Consider the following 18481-nt stretch of genomic DNA (forward strand, 5'->3'; position numbering starts at 1 on the left):
CTGAGCTGCTGTCTACAGAAATGCACAGCTGCTGACCCAAAACAACCAATCAGAATCAGGAGGCGGGTCTTGGCGCCGTCAACCAACCTCTTCATGTATGTGCTGCCAAACATGTTAATGGGGGAGAAGCAACTCAGGAAAACCGTTTATCCGCCGTCATCAGTGGCCGTGCTAACTAGCTCTAGCATTAACAACAGGCTCCACTGACGAGGAAAAGCTGCAGCTTAGCAGGGATAATTGACGGCGCTAGTTCATGCAGGCAGAGCGAACATCACATGCATCCAAGCACTGCATTGCAGGGTTTCCCAGTGAAGGTAAAAGTGACGGAACGGCCCCTTCCCCACCTGACCCCATTAAGGATTCGTAGATCCTTCTGAAACCAGATTTACGGTGAAGGAGCTGAGCTCTGGGAGGCTGCTGCTACATCCATCATCAGATCAGGAAACAGACAGACTTCTGTTACTGAAAGAGTCACATGATGTTTTTAAAATGTCAGGTTTAGTTGTAAATTTTGATTTGATTTTGTATCCTCACTTTAGCAGTTGAAAACAAGTGAGATGGAAACATTTTTCATTTGTCCATTTAGTTGCAGAACAAGTCTTCACACTAAAGGACAGATATTCTCCTGAAACGGCCAAAAGCTCCTCTTCATTTTCTTGAAATATCAGGTCTGAGGTTTACTAACATTTTAGAATTGATTGATCAGTAATAAAAATCCTCTAAAGGACGACATGTCTAATAACTGCACACTTTGTCGCTGTAACAGCCGGGCCGCCATGCTGCCATCAGATCTGCTCTTGTACTTTCATCACCATGCCAAAGTGAAAGTGTTCTTCACTCGGATGCTGTGGCGTGAAGAAGTCCGGACCTGAATCTGGTTGAAATGCTGCAGCCACACAGGGAACAGCAGGACAGGCTCTGAACTGCTGACTGATGAGAGGAAGACTTACTGAATAATCATTCATTGTAAAGACACTGTAACATGGGACATTGCTGTACCTCTGATGTGTTTCCTGTTGTTTAAATCTGGAAAAGCCCAGATAGTCTGTCTCTAACCTGACAAGTGAAAGGGTTTGTGTGTTTTTTCCTGCCATCCTTTTGTAGTAAATCTGTTGGCTGCAGCAGTGACAGGCTGACAGCTAACAGCTAACAGAAGATGCCAGTGATTTCCTCCTGCTCTGAGCTTTGATGAGCAAGCTCCTCTTTGGCTCGGTGTTTTAAGTAATTATCTGATTATTTCTGCTGAGCTCTGCCAGTGGCTGTGCTGCGTTTCCACACTTTATTGAGATGAGCCGGATTCAGGCGTGCAAGCTTAGCAGATTGTGCTCCAGCTCTGCAGGACGAGGTCCCAGAGGATTCAACGACAAGGTAAGACAGCGTGCAGGGACCGGTGCATGGGAACCTGCTAGAATAAGAGTTCATCAGGGTGGATGCCCTCATGTTTACCTCTGATTGATCATTCAGTGGAGGAAGTTTTTTTTTAAGTCTTTAAATTGTGTCAGATTGGATTCCGTAACCTCTTTGGATGGTTGAGGTTTTTCTAGCCTTTCTTCCTAGTGTGTGTGGCTTTTTGCTCTGCAGACATTTTTGGCCGTTGTACTGGAAGGGCTTCAGGCTGCAGGAGATGAATTATTGCAGGCAGAGTGGTGCAACTTTTCCATCCTCCTGAGATCATCCTTAGTGTGAACAGAGCTCAGCTGTGTGGAGAAACGCTCCAGGCACTTGCATCCTTTCTCATCTGCACACTGAAATACTTTTCATCATTTTCAACACTTATCCAGTGTTACACACCACAACCACTGCAACATAGTGAGCAGATGAGGAAGACAAGAAACAGGATGAGTGAAGATTTATGACCAGCTGTTAGCTTACAACTTAACTGTCTTGATGAAATTGATATTTTTATATATTTCTGTTGAATCTGCTCAATTATTCAGATTAAGTTTCTGTTTAGCTATTCATATAGCAGCACTGCACAAAAGAAGTTTTAAAAAAGTCATTTAAATTCAGCCATGTATTGATCCTAGTTATCCACCAATGCATTAATCTCAGTTTGTTATTGAAACTAGTTTAGAAAGTTTTCTTTCTTAGGAAACCCATCGGATTCCATCAAGTTGTTGACTTTACAGCGTTCCCCCATACTGAGCGTGCAAGTAGCGACAGTGGAGAGGAAAAACTCCCCGTTAAAAGGTAGAAACCTTCAGCAGAAGCAGAACCAGAACCAGAACCTGGGTCTGTACAAGCAGCCATCTGCCACAACCGACTGGAGGTTGAAAAGAAAGCAAAAAAAGAAACAGATGAACTGATGTTGGATTATTTCAATGTTCTTTAACGGAGATCTATTAGTTGATGGATTTGACTTTTGCCTGACTCCAGTTTGTCGGAGGCTGGATTATGGGTTTGGTCTGTTTTTCAGGCGTTGGGCTCAGCCTTTTACTTCCAGTGAAAGGAGTCCTTCTATATTCTCTGTATTATTTAATTTTTTCATTTCTGATTCTACTCTGAATACCTTAAAGTCATAGTCAACAACAAAAAGCTTCCTTCCACTGTAAACATAACGAACCTCCTGGCTATAATTTTGCTCTATTGATCAATTTCAGTTTTACAAATTGATATAATGATACTGAGACTTTAACCTGAAACGACCTGATTGATAACACTCTTGACCTGTGGAAGTGGTGAAATCACTGCTACAAATGAAGCTGTGTGTGAAGTCACAGGCAGAATTGTTTGTGTTGTAACAACCCAGAATGTCTCAAGAGAGTTTTTCTTTTCAAAGGTTCATTTCTGAAGTTGTGGTCATCTGATTGCTGCTTCATGAAGAGAAGAGATGCTGACGATGCTGCTTCTGGGGTGGACTACATTACTTTCTGGCCTCCCACATGCAGCTTCCTCTTTAACATCCCGTAAGTGAAAAATGAACACTGTCCCCAGAACCTCATCTCATCACTGCTTAGTCAGCGTAGCAAAATCCCTGAACTCACCAGTAAGGGTTCACCGATATATCGGCCCAGACTTCCTTAGTTTTGGGAGATTTGTGATCGGCCGACACTTTTTAAACCGATATTTGGCTTCACATGGACTACAAGTCTTTCTCTGTGTCTATAATGTTCTGGCAGTATTTTACGTGTTTATGTTACTTGTGTGCATACAGGATTTCCAGTGAGTAGAGGCAGCAGGGGGCCGGCTCGGAAATGTGAAGTCTTCATCCTGCCTCCTCTGCCTCCTCCGATGTTTCCTCCAATCAAACACAAAGCAGAGCTGATGGTAAGGAGGCCTTTTGCTCACACACCAGTTAAAAAACAAGCTCTGCAGTACATTTAGTTCTCAGCTTTAGTTTCTAATGTCGTTGGGTTGCAAACTATGAATAAAAGCATCCAGCGATGCTGAGCCTGTTATCCTTATACCTTCAGGTCGACATGACAGAACACATCACAGGACCCACAGGGGAAAAGGTGGGAAGGACCTTTTCTATTTTATATACTAATCGTTGCTAAGGCTACCCAGAACAATGGCATAGAAGACATATTTTTTTGACGCATTACAGAGTGCTTTGTGATATTTTATGTTTAAAGGGCTGCAGAGGGCTGCGAGGAGCAAAGGTACAGAACAGAACAAATTTTATCTGTTTTTTTTTTATGTAATAGATTAAAAGCAATAGCTCCTTAATTCTGTTTGTTTTAGGGGAAACCTGGTGTGACAGGTCCAAAAGGAGAGCCAGGACCACAAGGTCCTCTGGGAAAACCAGGTCAGAAGGTAAAAGGCAGTTTATAGCATTTGAAAAACTATACAAGTCAGGGACATGTGTCCCAACATATGTTTATGTTCTTAAGATAATGACCAACAGTAGGAAAGGATGCTAAAAGAATCTAAGGTTTGTTAAGCCAGTCAACACTGTCATTTCAAAGATCCCAGCAAAGCCTCCATTTATGTCGTCACATGCTAGTTTAGATCAGGCCTAAGAAATCCAACCCAACCAGCCTGACCCACATGCAGCGACTGCGCCTGTTTCAGGCTAATGAACTGCGGCACCCTATTTACTTTGTTTATTAAACCATCTACTCCTCTGTCTAGACTATAATAAGTAGATTACCACAACTTTGCATGGTGTGTTCTCATGTGGTCTTCTGAGTGCTGCATGCATTGCAGGCTTGTTAAACACACCGGGAGCCTGAGCCTGACCCAGACCTGACCATGGAGCAAATGATGGTGTCCCAACCCGGCTCGGGTCGGGCTCAGGCCACAAATCTAAACACAAGTAAAATTTGATTGCTAATTAGGAATAAAGACTAAAATCATACCAACCAATGGAAGTACAAAAAAGTGGAACACAGATAAAAGACTTATATAATTTTTCAATTGATTTAAGTCTAAATTGATTCATCTGAAAGCTTTAATTGAGTCTCCAGCGAGTTCTTCATTTCCACATTTAAGGCTCCCATTTCTGCTGTCGTGGTTAATACTGTGCATATAAAAACATGGACATGGAGAAATCATTAACTGTGTCCAAAGGCCTGACCGTTTAGTGACAATTGTTACATAAACAAAATAGTGTGTGGCTGCATGGTGGCATAGATTACCGTAAAAAAATGTTACCTGACTGTTCATTCATATCTGCACTACCAAATATGGTGCCCACGTTTTAAATGATTTAAACTGAATATGAAGAATATATATTTTAAGTAATTATGCATCATCTCAAAACACAAAGCTTTCAGTGAAAATGAAAAACAATCCAGATATTACTTTTATTATAACTTTTGATCAATCTCCTGGGAGCAGACATTTTGAAAAGGCAACAAACAAATCGCTGCACCGTACTGAACCGCACTGCACTGTACTGTACTGAACCGTACTGAACCGCACTGCACTGTACTGCACTGTACTGAACCGTACTGAACCGCACTGCACCGTACTGAACTGTACTGAACCGTACTGAACTGTAATGATAATCCAGTAGAAGGCAAAATACATGTCAAATATTGTATACAACAGGTTGTTAAAGTAAGTATTAATCATGTTGGAAAATGAAACTTTTGCAGCAAATATGATAGAAATGGTGATAAAGGGCATTGACCTTTGGAAGCCTGGAGCTGATGTAGGTCACTGTGTCCCGCAGGGGGAGGAAGGTGAGAGAGGCTGGAGGGGTCTGTATGGAGACATCGGAACTCCTGGGATGATAAAGGTACAACAAAGCTTTAATTCATCTTACATTTTACCAATTCATGGAAGAAATGTCTCAACTATTTAAAAAAAAAATCTGATAAATACAATATGTAGAACAACACCACCAGGAGGGGCCCAAGAGTACCATCTGATTTTACTTTGTAGTAATAGATTACACATTTTACACTACCTACTAGTGATGGATAAATGAGGCATCATGAAGCGTTTCGACCCAAAGCAAAACTGTATTGATACTGTGTCGATACTGCGTCACTGAATACTGACACCTGCTGGACATTAAAAATCCCTACAGGCAATGTAGTTGACAGACTGATTTGATGACCTAGTCTATACAATGAGATTTAAGTCATTGTATTTTATTGTATATTACACATTGTATTATGTTATATCTTCAGTTAAATTCAAAATATATTTGATATTCTTAGATACAGTCAATAAATAATGTGAACATGTACCATAAAGTGAGAATTTAAGTGAACGTGTTTGGAATGAGGATTGTTGTGGACTGTTTTTGTTTTTGTTTTTTTTCACAAATTTTCATTAAAAAAAAAATACGTTTTTTCCAACATTTGAAATTAGTCTGTTATGCTTTTTTGACACAACTTCTCTTGCTGTAGAAAAAAATGAAGTAAACAATACATTTATATGAAATCATTTATAAAAAGCAACTGAGTAATTTGTAGATTGGCTGTATACCCGAGTTTTCCTGGGTGTATCTGGGACTTCATTCTGATGCCTCAGCATTGAGGAGGTGGATTTATTTAAATAAGACAGTTCTGTCGAACATATGCAACATTTAACCTGCAGAACATAATGTGAAAGTAAACTAAGAGTCAATTTCAGCTGAATTTGGATTCAGATAGATCAAGTAGAAACTGAAAAGAACCAGATGAAACAACAACAAAGTGATAACCAATACCTTATTTTCTGATGTAAGATCAAAATGGTCCCAAACTACGAAACCTTTCGTTTGCCTTGAGGCTGAAAGAAATGAAGAGTTAAGAGGCATTTCACCTTTTCTATGTAATGACATTTGTTCTCTGAGCTACTGCTATAAGTTTCATATCAACAGGACAATAGATGCAAATATTGGCAGACTCAGAAATTAAAATTGTCTGCAGTTGTTATTTTTAAAGTGGTTAAGTTAATATCTTACACTTAAATAACATTCTGAATCTCAAAATACAAAATTAGACCATTTTTGCTTGTTTGTTTCTCCTGTAAGGTTAAAATCAACAACCATAATAACCAGAATGATGTAGATTGAAAAAACACAGTCTGACCAAGTATTGTTGTGCAAATATCTTAGTACATTTGAAATAAGACCAAACTAATTTATAAGTAACTTTTCAGCAAGATATAACATGCTATTTCTTGCTAAAATGTACTGATAAGCTAGTTTTGTTTTATTTCATTTGTACTAAGATGTTTGCACTAGAACTAAACAAAAATTCTTGGTACGATTTAGTTTTTGAAGTGTAAGCTAATAACTGCTGGTATGTAGCTGGTATGTAGCCTAGGAATGATGAAGTATCTGGTTTTGACATGTTGGTATGGGGAAGGGGCAAATTAAAATCTGGTTGGGGCCCCAAAAAGGCTTGGGCCGGCCCTGTTGGGGTTTATGAATTTAGCACAAGTGGACCACAGAATGGACCTAAGTGAGTTTGTGTTGTGTTGTTACAGGGCAGTAAAGGTCATCCAGGACTCGGGGTGAGGAACATCTTCCTTTTCCTGCCAACCGTCTCTGAGCTGCTCGTCTCTCATCTGCTGTCTTTTCTCTCTCATTATCAGGGCGACAAGGGTCTCAAAGGACACAGAGGCCCCTCAGGAGAGAAGGTTAGGAAGTCAGATCTTTTTCCTCCACTCAGTGCTGAATGAAACACACTCGGATCTGGTGTGTATGTGTGTGTCCGCAGGGCGAGCGTGGCATCCCTGGGACGGCCGGAGAACAGGTGAAACTCTGACTGATGAGTGTTAGGCGAATGTAAAAGCTGCATGACGGAGAGGCTGTGACAGAATACATGTCCTGTCTCAGGGACACCTGGGCCAGAAGGGAGACAGAGGTCTGATGGGGGAGCAAGGAACAAGAGGAGAGCCAGGAACCAGAGGAAAGATGGTAGGTGCACACAGATGTACTGCATGCATACTGCAAGTATTCATGATTTCTCACTAATTGTAGTAGATCAACACAAAGTAGAGCATAATTGTGAAGTGGAAGGAATGTACAGTATGTATCTATAGTTATGAGTATATTCAAACATTGATTTTTCAAAGAGTCAGTAAGTCAGTAATTGTGTGCAGGGCTTAAAAGGTTCTATGGGACCGGCTGGGGAACAGGGAGACCCCGGTGCAGCAGGACTGCCTGGTCTACATGGAGAGCCTGGTCTACCTGGACAAGGTTTGTATGGAAGAAAAATAAAATCAATATAAAATAGTTATATTTATAAAAATATAACTCATTTCACTCCATTCACCAAGTATAATATGTAGATTAATTCCACACAGTCTGATGTTTTTTTTTTATTTCTGTTAATGTTGATTTTCTGCTTACATTTAATGAAAATCCATTAGAATATTACAATAAAAAATTATTGTTTAATATAGAAATGTGGGCTCAATGAGAAGTAAGTTTAATACCTCCTGAAAGGTCGTTACATGTACCTGGACTTTAAAAATTTGTTATGACCTTTCATGTGTAATCATGGATGTTGAGATGGTTTCAAATATTGGCAGTTGCCCAGGGTGACAGTAGAAAAGAACAACTCAGCTGTATTTGGAGTCCTGTACAACATTTCTGCAGAGTTGCTCATTTCAACAGGCAGGAGTCAGACCTTCCATGCAGTCAGCAACGATGGAGATAAAGGGATCTGTGAGCTTTAGAAACTTTTCAAACTCTAATGTTTACCATTGTAGCGTTTGATCCATATTCCTACAATATTGTTGTTGAATCAAAGCATGAGCACAACATGCTGACATATCTGATAAGAAGTTAGGTGCTCTGGTCCTGGCTGAGTGAAGCAGCTTGTGTTGTTCCAGTGTACATCCTGCCTGGCCTGCAGGGAGACTCCGGCAGCAGAGGACCCCCGGCCCCCTGCAGCTGCCCACAGGGTCAAAGTTCACAGAGACCATCGGACAACGTCCTGACGGTCAGTAAACTCACCCACTCCCACTGATTGAACAATGTGGTTCCAACAATCAACACATCGACCTGAGGTCTGATAAATGGAGGCGGCATGCTTCCAGCAGGGGGCCGCAGAGGGCCCCAGATATGCATCCTGACATTCAGGCCTCATTTGTTTGAGATCCTATTAAATTCTGTGAGCTTCTTCTTGACTCAGGTATCTTGATTTCTCCCTTTCTTTAGGATAAATATTCATCCCATCTTTACTCCTGCAGGTGTTTGTCGCAGACGGAGAGAAAGAGATGAGGCGGCTGCGGGCGGAGAACGTGATGGTGCTGCGGACGGACAGAAGATCTCTCTACATCTACACAGATTCCCAGTGGATGAACATCCTGGTAACCGCCGCCGGAGAGGCAATCCAAGAAGTTTAGAGGGAATAGAAATACAATATTATCAGAAAGACATACCTCCTCTAGGTTTTATTTATCAGAACATAAAAAACGTTATTTGGTCTGACATGATCTAACATTTAAGTTTTCTTGAACATCTAATGTAATCTAGCCTTCTGCTAGATCCTCATCTGCAACCAGTGAACAGATGTTCCTTCAGGATGTGTCAAACATCCTGAAACAGTTTAGCTCCACAAGTTTGAGATTACAGAAGTCTAGACATGCGCGGAGAGCATCCATCTTCATTAACACCCCAGAACATCAACACATACACAGGAAGAAGTTTTAACACAGACGTTTCTTCAGTTAATCCACAGAGTTGACAGAAAGTTAAATCATGCCAAAAAGTATTCGTATTGATGAGGCATGAAGTGTGTGTCATGCATGAAACACGTGTATGGATGGGACCAGTTCTACTAGAGAGGAAAATTAAAATGAACACATTTAAAAAGAGCTGGACCAGGGCGTGCTGTGGTGGCGTAGGGGACCCACGTTTGGAGGCCTTGAGTCCTCGACGCGGTCGTCGCGGGTTCAATTCCCGGACCCGGCGACATTTACCGCATGCCTTCCCACCTGCCTTTTCCCCTTTCCTGTCAGTCTACTTTCATATAAGGGACACTAGAGCCCACAAAAAGGACACCTGGAGGGGAGAGGGGAAAAAAGAGCTGGACCAAATGAAGATGACTTCAATATTTTGAATTAAAATTTATTTTCATGTCTTTATTCGACGTTTATACATTTTTTTGCCCCACTAAATTATGTTTAACAAATGCTTACACCAGGACTAGCACCAAGTATTTTACAGTGATTCGGCTTTGATAAGATATTGTGAATTATAGAAAAGATCAAGTTTTTTTTGCAGTACGATTGTCTTTAGGTACCATATGCTATTGTTCCTTATGTGTAGATTGCAGCATATTCAATACAGTCATTTAAATGAAATAGAATTTGAATAAAAAGTTCATTTACTTTAGTAACTTAATTCACTAAGTAATTATTTGTACACAGACTGATGTTTTCAAACCTTTATTTTATTTCATTTTGATTGACTGCCTTTCAGCCAATACATGACATAACATTTAGAATCAAAATATGACTTCACACTAATTGCCTTCTTATAGGTTGTTATATTGAAAAGGTACTTTAACATAGCCATCCATTCTCTGTGTGTTTTTGCTCTGTCTCCCTGTTTGGACCAGGAGGGCCGCAGACTACACCCTGACATCTAACTGGGTGATCCTTCCAAGCTGCCTGATGGATCATCAGATCGATTCCTTATCCCTCTCATGCAACATTTTACTGGTTTCAAAGATTCATTGAGTCCAGATTAAGAATCTCTGCATGTCTGGTATTTTTTCATTTATGAGGATTTTTTTTTAAACAATTGTTTTTCAAATTTAGATTTCCCTCGTGCAAACACTTCTCCATCATAAATGGAAAACTGTGTTGTAAGCAGCTAAAGACCTTAAAACAAAAATGCCAATAAAGCTCTGATCACTTTTGCAACGTCAGACAATATGTTGTAAACATGTAAATGTGTGTCTGTGTCCAATCCATGGTGCATGAATATGTGAGCAGCAGATTTATGATTAGACATTTGAAAGCAGATATTTAAATATACCAATTATAAATACACAGTTTTTCTCACTGTATGTATGTATGTATGTATGTATGTATGTATGTATATGTATATTTCAATCTGGAGAGACTCAGACAGAGAAAGACAGCGATTAAAAAGGTTTAATGACATACAGTACAGACCAAAAGTTTGGACACACTTTCTAATTGAATTCAATGAGAAGGTGTGTCCAAACTTTTGGTCTGTACTGTACATAAATTAAAGTTCTTTGGCGCTCGGGCCCCGGCTGAGGACATCGAGCTGTGAATTGCAATAAGCTCGGATGAGCATTCCCAATGTAAGTTAGGAATGTCATCCACCGACACTGGTGGTGGAGGTCGGTGGATGATGTGTGCCTGGAGAGCCGGGAGAGTGGAGGTGGAGAAGGGGTGGAGGAGGGTTGAGCACAGCTGAAAAGCGGAAGATGCCATGGATGGAGGTCCTTATCAACTAGAGTTTGGTTGGTGATTGGCCGCGACGTGGCTTGGTCCAGCGTTGATAGGTCGGCGGCGATGAGCGGGACGCGCCGATTAGATGATGCAGGTGGGGCTAAAGAGTCTTCCAGTTTGAATTTGCGCCTAGGCTTCATAAGTATGTATATTAGAGAATCCTCAGTCATTATTAGACAGAGGGCAGCCAGAATAACTAACTTTGGCAAATTGTTATATTTAGCTAAATACTATTGTTGAGGGTCACAAGCAGGCCTCACAGATAAACATTTTTTTAAAAACCCTCAAAAAAGTGCACTTGGGGCATCAAGAATAAAAGGTGCAGGGGTTCATGTCCCTCCCCCAGATGTGCCTGAGTTCACTAGCAGCAAGGACCCCACCACAAAGGTATAAGTTGAAAGATTTATTGCTGGAAGAGGATGGAGGGATGAATGAGCTTGGATCTGAGGATAATGCTGGAGGTCTTGGGAGATGAAGACTCAGAGTGGGATATGGTCTTCAGGAAAATGTGTTCCGCTTATTTTCCCAAGCCCACCTACCTCAGGTTCTTCAGGTCCCTGTGGGTTTCTCAGATGTAACCTGCAGCAAAAGGGAGTAAAGCATGGTTATGGCATGGAGGGAAGGAAAAGGGGGATGAGGATGATGGGAGAAAGGGGAAGATTTGATCGATTGAAGTGGGGTGAGGTAAAAGAGGTAAATGATAAGAGAGGGTGGGGTTGATGAAACGCAACAGAGAATGGGTGCACAGAGTATAAATACACTGGAAAATTGGAAAATTGGAGTTGTGGTTTGGGTGTGTCAAAGCTCCTGAACTTAAGTTAATGTAAGAATATATACAGTATATGTATATATACTGTATGTATGGATGTATGTGTGCTTGGATGCATGCATATATCCCTTGTGTTCCTCAGCATAATAATAGAGAATAGAAAGTTAGTGTGATATTTTGGTTTCATATAATTTCCTTAATAATTTTTTCTTATAATGCCCTTTATATATCAAATTGAAATATCAAAGGGCACATTCACACACTAATGATGGCAATCTACTGGATTGTGAGGCAGTTTGACAGTAGCGAGGGTGCAATTGGTTTTCCTAAACATTACCAGCAGATGAGGTGGTTGAAGTGTCTTGGTAACAATTCAACGACAGATCAGGAATCAAATGATTACAGTGAAAACAAATACTGCCGACGTTTCTGCTACTTTTTATCAAGTGATACATTTGGTGTTAGTTGTAATTTTACGCCGAACACACATTTGTCATACACTAAGATTTTTCTGCTTGATGCATCACCAGCAAAACTGCTATAGTTTAATGTTTAAGAGTAATTTTAGCAGTGACGTGCGGTCAGGGGAGGCATGGAAAGAAAGAAAATATATAATCATAAAGTAATTTCAATTGTTATATTCATCCGGTGGTTTGTACTAAAAAATATTTATTTTTCATGTAGCTTCACCAATTTCGATTTTTATTTGTTCAAAATCGCTGAATTTTCTTATTTTCCCATTCAAATGCTTGGAAGCGATGCCGGTGAGGCAGCAGCGAGCTCTGCCTCACCTTGGATTGCGCAACCCCTGGCTCTGCGCTGGCTGCTAAGCGGAGAGAGCATGTTGCTGTACGGCGTCAATAAAATGGTTTAAACAAATTTAATATGTGAACTTATTTCCAATAATTTAGCTTATGTATATAATGTACAGTGCTTTTTGTCACCAACTGTGTTTGTGTAACGTGTTTCGTGTAATGAGCGATTATAAACGGCAGAGAACAGGTTCGAGGTGAGGCAGGCAGTTCTCTTGCCTTATGGCAGGGGGCGCTCAAGATCCCAGACGTTCGTCTTGTTCACTCCTCAACTGCCGAGTAAGTGACAGCGAGCTAGGCTAAACGATTCGGGAAGCAAGTCAAGTGCAGCGATAGATTATAATAGAGATAGTGATTTTTTTCCTCTCGCTTATCCCGACTTTCGACATGGATGACTACATTACAACACTAAAAAAGTTTTCTCAAGTGGAAGAGAGACTTTTAAAACTGAAGGAAGATAAGGAGGACTTCTATCGCAAAGTGACGGATGTTTTTGTGCAGAAGGAGCGACGCATGGACTTCATTTATAAGTAAAGGTAAGACAGTAATAACATTTATTTTGTTTTGTTTTTTAAGGAAATGTGTGTTTTGTGAGCTACAGTTTGTATGTGTAAGGATGCAGAAGTGAAACATAACCTGTAAACTGCTGTCAATCTATGCATCTATTTGCAAATCTGATTCTGATGACGTCAGTGCCTCACCAGCTATGAACCTCACCGCACGTCACTGAATTTTAGGGTGACTAATTGCTAGCATCATTACAGTATTTTTCCATGAATTTTACAATTTCTAAAATTTCCACAATAAATTCATAAAATAAAAATTTAATTAAATAAAGGTTTGAAAACATCAGTGTATGTGTAAATAGACTGATGTTTATTTGCATGTTTATTTAATGTTTATTTACTGATCAGTAAATAAAAATAGTTTATTTACTGATGCAATGCTAGCATGACTAGTATTGCTGAAATTTAAGTTTATTTACTTAGTAAATTAAGTTACTAAAGTAAATTAACTTTTTAATCAAATTTTACTTAATTTAATATGACTTCATTGAACAAATATATGTGAAATTTATGTTTCCTGAGTTACGCTATGAATTGTATATGGTAATATAATACTTTGGATTTAACTGTTGGTATTTTATCATTTTTACTGTAAATATTATGGATTTTGTTTTGTGCAGCAAACGAATGTGGCTCGCAAAATATGAAGAAATCCACTGTAATGAGCTGTATGTTTGCCAAACCTCATGTAAGCAATAATAATTGGAATGGAATCACATACTTTCATCACCATGACAAGTATTGCTGAATTTTAAAAGGTGGATTGTAGTGAGTTGTGATTAAAATACTGTAAAACCTGAGGCAGGTGTTGATAACTTTCCACCTAACAATTTTGATGGGACGTTTGGTTTGTTAGCCCCATTCTTCTCTATTGGAGACTGAGCAGACAATGAAGGATTAAAAGATTGTTAATGGGAATGCTTTCAACTTATAAATTTTGTAATTTTACAAAAAATGGGTCATAATTAAAGTGCTGTAACACCTGTGGCAAGTGTTGATCAATCAATCAATCAATCACATTTTATTTGTATAGCACATTTCGGCAGCAAGGCATTTCAAAGTGCTTTACATCATTACAAACACAGAAACACAATGCAACATAGAATCAATAATCAAAACACGACATGAAGTCAGGTTCCATCAATAAATTTGTAATTAATTACATTTCAAATACAATTCTAAACAGGTGGGTTTTTACTCGAGATTTAAAAGAAGTCAGTGTTTCAGCAGTTTTGTGGAAGTTTGTTCCAAATTTGTGGTGCATAGATGCTGAAAGCTGCTTCTCCTCGTTTGGTTCTGGGGATGCAGAGCAGACTAGAACCGCAAAACCTGAGAGGTCTGGAGGGTTGATACAATAACAGTAGATCTTTAATGTACTGTGGTGCTAAGCCGTTCAGTGATTTGTAAACTAACAACAGTATTTTAAAGTCTATTCCTGGAGCTACAGGGAGCCAGTGTAGAGACTTTAAAACTGGTGTTATGTGCTCTATCTTCCTGGTTTTAGTGAGAATGCGAGCAGCAGCATTCTGGATCAGCTGCAGGTGTTTGATTTGTTTTACAGACCTGTGAAGACACTGTTGCAATAATCAATACGACTGAAGATGAACGCATGGATGAGTTTCTCTAGATCTTGCTGAGACATTAGTCCTTTAATCCTGGAAATGCTCTTCAGGTCATAGAAGGCCGAGTTTGTAACTGTCTTTATGTGGCTCTGGAGGTTCAGGTCAGAGTCCATCACTATTCCCAGGTTTCGGGCCTGATTACTGGTTTTCAGTTGTAATAACTGAAGCTGTGCATTGACTCTAGATCGTTCCTCTTTAAGTCCAAAAATAATAACTTCAGTTTTGTTTCTGTTCAGCTGGAGAAAGTTTTGGCACATCCACGCATTTATCTGTTCTAAGCATTTGTTCAGTGATTGGATGGGTTCAGAGTCACCTGGTGACATCGTAATGTAGAGCTGTGTGTCATCTGCATAGTTATGGTAGCTAATATTATTTCCTGTTATAACCTGAGCTAGTGGGAGCATATAAATATTGAATAAAAGGGGTCCTAGGATTGAATCTTGGGGTACCCCACATGTGACCTTTGAGGAAGGGAACCAGTCGCTCCGTCTTCAGTCGATGTTGTATCAGCTTGTTTTGAAACCAGTTGTTCCTGATAAGCAGAGGGTTTCATCCTAGTCAGAAATCCTTGAGCCTGCTCTTCTGAAGCGATGATCACATTGTTGATAAAATGAAAAAGATTTGCAGTGAGTAGCTTTATCCCATGTTTATTAAGATTGCGTCCGCCTCTTCCAAAAAGGTGAAAGCGCTGCCAATAGATCCAGAGGTTATCGATGAAGGTCACTGAGCTGGCAGAGGAGCTTTTAATCAGCCATTTGTTTATCATGTCCAGCCTGGAGTGATTTCGTCTCCCCATTGAGGTGATGGAATTGGACCACTGAGAAATAATTTCATTTTTAACTTTCCCATAATGTTCAGAAGAATGTTAAAGTCCTTTTTCAGAATCTCAGATTTCTGCTTTGCCAGACCGTTGGCTCCAACATGCACAACTAAAGACTCAGTATCTGGCTGATCAACGGTTAGCGAAAGAACTTTGAGAGGTAAATCAGATACAGTGTCACCAGGAAAAGAAATCACTCTTGTTTTTTTGGGATTGCAAACGTGACTGATTCCATTTACTGCATCATCTCCAACAATAAGCACTTTTGGCATACCTTTCGTTTTCCTGGTAGCCGCTTTGTCTTTTGGGGTTTTGGGGGGTGGATGTGTTGGTCTTGCCTCATTGTTGATGTTTGAAGGCGAGGTTTCACTCAGAGACTCAGGCTGGAGTACAGAAACAATGTTTTTCAGTGGGATTCCCACAGAGTCAGAATGTTTTGAGGCTCGGGCTGGTCACTTTGTCCTTGGGAGCAGGGTCGGTGGAACCGTTTTGGTTGCAGCTGCTTGTTTGTTTTTCTTTGGTGGAGCAGGTGTTGAGGTTGAAGGTGGGTTTCGGCTCAGAGCCGGCCACGCTGATTCGTCCAGGTGAGGGGTTCTCCATGTCAGTTGCCTCATCGGATCTGCAGTGTGAGACTTTTGATTCGGCTTGGCACCCAGAGCGTTCCAGGGTGAGCTGCTTGATGCGAGGCGTACAACCTTGTGACGGAGGAGCCGTCACGAGCTGGGACTTAGAGTCCGTGTCTGCATGCGCGCGCACACCGACGAAGACACGCGCACACACGCTGACAAACACATACACAATTACTAACTTACTTTTGCTGCAGCTTAAACTGGGGCGGTTCATCGTGGGTGCACACACGATGTTCCTGCTTCAGTTAAACATTCATTCTAACCTGTTTTCAGCATTAAACGTTTTCCCGGTTCTGTTTTCAAGTAGGGTGTTTCCGGATTGTGGCGTGCCGGGAGGGAGTCACATGAGGTGGTGATGTCATCAGCGCGCACTGGGTGTTGTCTATTAAATTGAGTATTGTATTTTGTTTACAAGTTTGTTTGTTTTTTCTCTTATTATTATTACTATTATTATTATTATTATTATTATTATTAATTTATATACTTTAAGAGTTGATTTGAGTTAGAAGTAATTTCTTAGTATTTTTGCTTGTTTGGATTGTCTGTGGGCGGAGCCTGAGGCTTTAAAAGCAGGGCTCTGCTCCACAGGAAGTCAGTCTGTGGTTAGACTCCTGAAGAAGTCACGCTGGAGGTTATGGACTGTTGCAGTGAAGGTACTGATGATTATTTGATTTCTAACCTGCTCTGGATATCCTTCATGTGTGGTCTGCACTTGCCATCTTTGTGTGGGCTTAATAAATTCCTCTAAAACGATCTCCGACTTGGACCAGTCATTATGTTTGACTAAATCATAATAGAACCCCATCACAAACCTCTCCGTTGATTTGAGGAAGAGTTGTCTCGTTTCCACAGTTAGCGTTGATTTCAAAGTTCACCTCCAGCTGTTTGATCTTCATTTCTATAGACTGAAGTCGTTGTATAATACTGCTAATGTCCTTGGGGTCAGCCGGAGGCATTTTGTCCTGGTTCAACTTGGAGATGAAGAAAAGTAAGGTAAAAATAAAAGTAAGAAAATCCCCCAGTCCTTAGGTTTGTAGTAATCCAGTTATGATGTCGAAAATGTAAATATAACTATAAAAACTCTCACTTTAAAAATAGCTCAGGCAAAGTTATCAAAAAGGACGGGAGAGAGCAGGACAAGCTCTTCCTCCTTCAGCTGCCACAGACCGAAAAAACTTCTAACTTACCAATTTTGGTGGGACTGCTGGTTTGTTAGCCCCATCCTTCTCTTTTGGAAACTGAGTAGACAAAGATTGTTAATGGGAATTCTTTCGATTTGTAAATTTTGTAATTTTCCAACAATTGGGTCATGATTAAAGTACCGGAAAACCTATGGCAGGTGTTATTAACTTCTAACTTACCAATTTTGGTCGGACTGTTGGTTTGTTAGTCCCATATTTTTCTTTTGGACACTGAGTAGACAATGAAGGATTAAAATATTGGGAATAATTGCACTTGAAGCAAGTGTTGATAACTTCTCACTTACCAATTTTGGTGGTATGTTTGGTTTCTTAGCCCCATTCTTCTCTTTTGGAGACTGAGAAGACAATGAAGGATTAAAAGATTGTTAATGGGAATACTTGCGACTTGTACATTTTGTAATTTTATCAAAATTGGGTCATAATTAAAGTGCTGTAAAACCTGAGGCAGGTGTTGATAACTTCTCACTTACCAATTTTGGTGGTATGTTTGGTTTGTTAGCTCCATCCTTCTCTTTTGGATACTGAGCAGACAATGAAGGATTAAAAGATTGTTAATGGGAATGCTTTCGACTTGTAAATTTTATAATTTTACAAAAATTTTGTCATGATTAGAGTGCTGTAATACCTGTGGCAAGTGTTGATCAATCAATCAAATTTTATTTGTATAGCACATTTCAGCAGCAAGGCATTTCAAAGTGCTTTACATCACATCAAACACAGAAACACAATGCAACATAGAATCAACAATCAAAACACGACATGAAGTCAGGTTCCATCAATAAATTTGTAATTAATTACATTTCAAATACAATTCTAAACAGGTGGGTTTTTACTCGAGATTTAAAAGAAGTCAGTGTTTCAGCAGTTTTGTGGAAGTTTGTTCCAAATTTGGGGTGCATAGATACTGAAAGCTGCTTCTCCTCGTTTGGTTCTGGGGATGCAGAGCAGACTAGAACCGGAAAACCTGAGAGGTCTGGAGGGTTGATACAATAACAGTAGATCTTTAATGTACTGTGGTGCTAAGCCGTTCAGTGATTTGTAAACTAACAACAGTATTTTAAAGTCTATTCCTGGAGCTACAGGGAGCCAGTGTAGAGACTTTAAAACTGGTGTTATGTGCTCTATCTTCCTGGTTTTAGTGAGAACGCGAGCAGCAGCATTCTGGATCAGCTGCAGCTGTTTGATTGATTTGTTTTACAGACCTGTGAAGACGCTGCTGCAATAATCAATACGACTG

The 18481-nt window shown here is 40.1% G+C and overlaps 1 protein-coding gene across 1 annotated transcript; it reads left to right on the forward strand.

Annotated features, from left to right (window-relative positions):
• The first annotated feature begins 1168 nt into the window (after nucleotides 1–1168).
• Nucleotides 1169–10215, forward strand: LOC111609364 (acetylcholinesterase collagenic tail peptide-like). Its single transcript, XM_023337488.1, has 15 exons — nucleotides 1169–1368; nucleotides 2780–2906; nucleotides 3155–3267; nucleotides 3414–3455; nucleotides 3576–3602; nucleotides 3685–3756; nucleotides 5120–5185; nucleotides 6871–6897; nucleotides 6979–7023; nucleotides 7104–7139; nucleotides 7223–7303; nucleotides 7489–7585; nucleotides 8224–8333; nucleotides 8584–8703; nucleotides 9957–10215. The coding sequence occupies exons 2-15, from the start codon at nucleotides 2831–2833 to the stop codon at nucleotides 9984–9986; spliced, it is 942 nt and encodes a 313-aa protein (XP_023193256.1). The 5' UTR covers nucleotides 1169–1368; nucleotides 2780–2830; the 3' UTR covers nucleotides 9987–10215.
• The last annotated feature ends 8266 nt before the right edge of the window (nucleotides 10216–18481 follow it).

Source organism: Xiphophorus maculatus, chromosome 7 (assembly GCF_002775205.1).
Source record: "Xiphophorus maculatus strain JP 163 A chromosome 7, X_maculatus-5.0-male, whole genome shotgun sequence".
NCBI classification, from domain to species: Eukaryota; Metazoa; Chordata; class Actinopteri; order Cyprinodontiformes; family Poeciliidae; genus Xiphophorus; species Xiphophorus maculatus.

What these genes read in the sequence shown, in the direction of transcription:
- LOC111609364 (XM_023337488.1), top strand. Translation starts at nt 2,831, where the DNA reads ATGCTGACGATGCTGCTTCTGGGGTGGACTACATTACTTTCTGGCCTC. An exon ending in CAGGACCCACAGGGGAAAAG is followed by an intron (nt 3,456 to 3,575) that starts GTGGGAAGGACC and finishes TTATGTTTAAAG; the next exon opens with GGCTGCAGAGGGCTGCGAGG. An exon ending in GAACTCCTGGGATGATAAAG is followed by an intron (nt 5,186 to 6,870) that starts GTACAACAAAGC and finishes GTGTTGTTACAG; the next exon opens with GGCAGTAAAGGTCATCCAGG.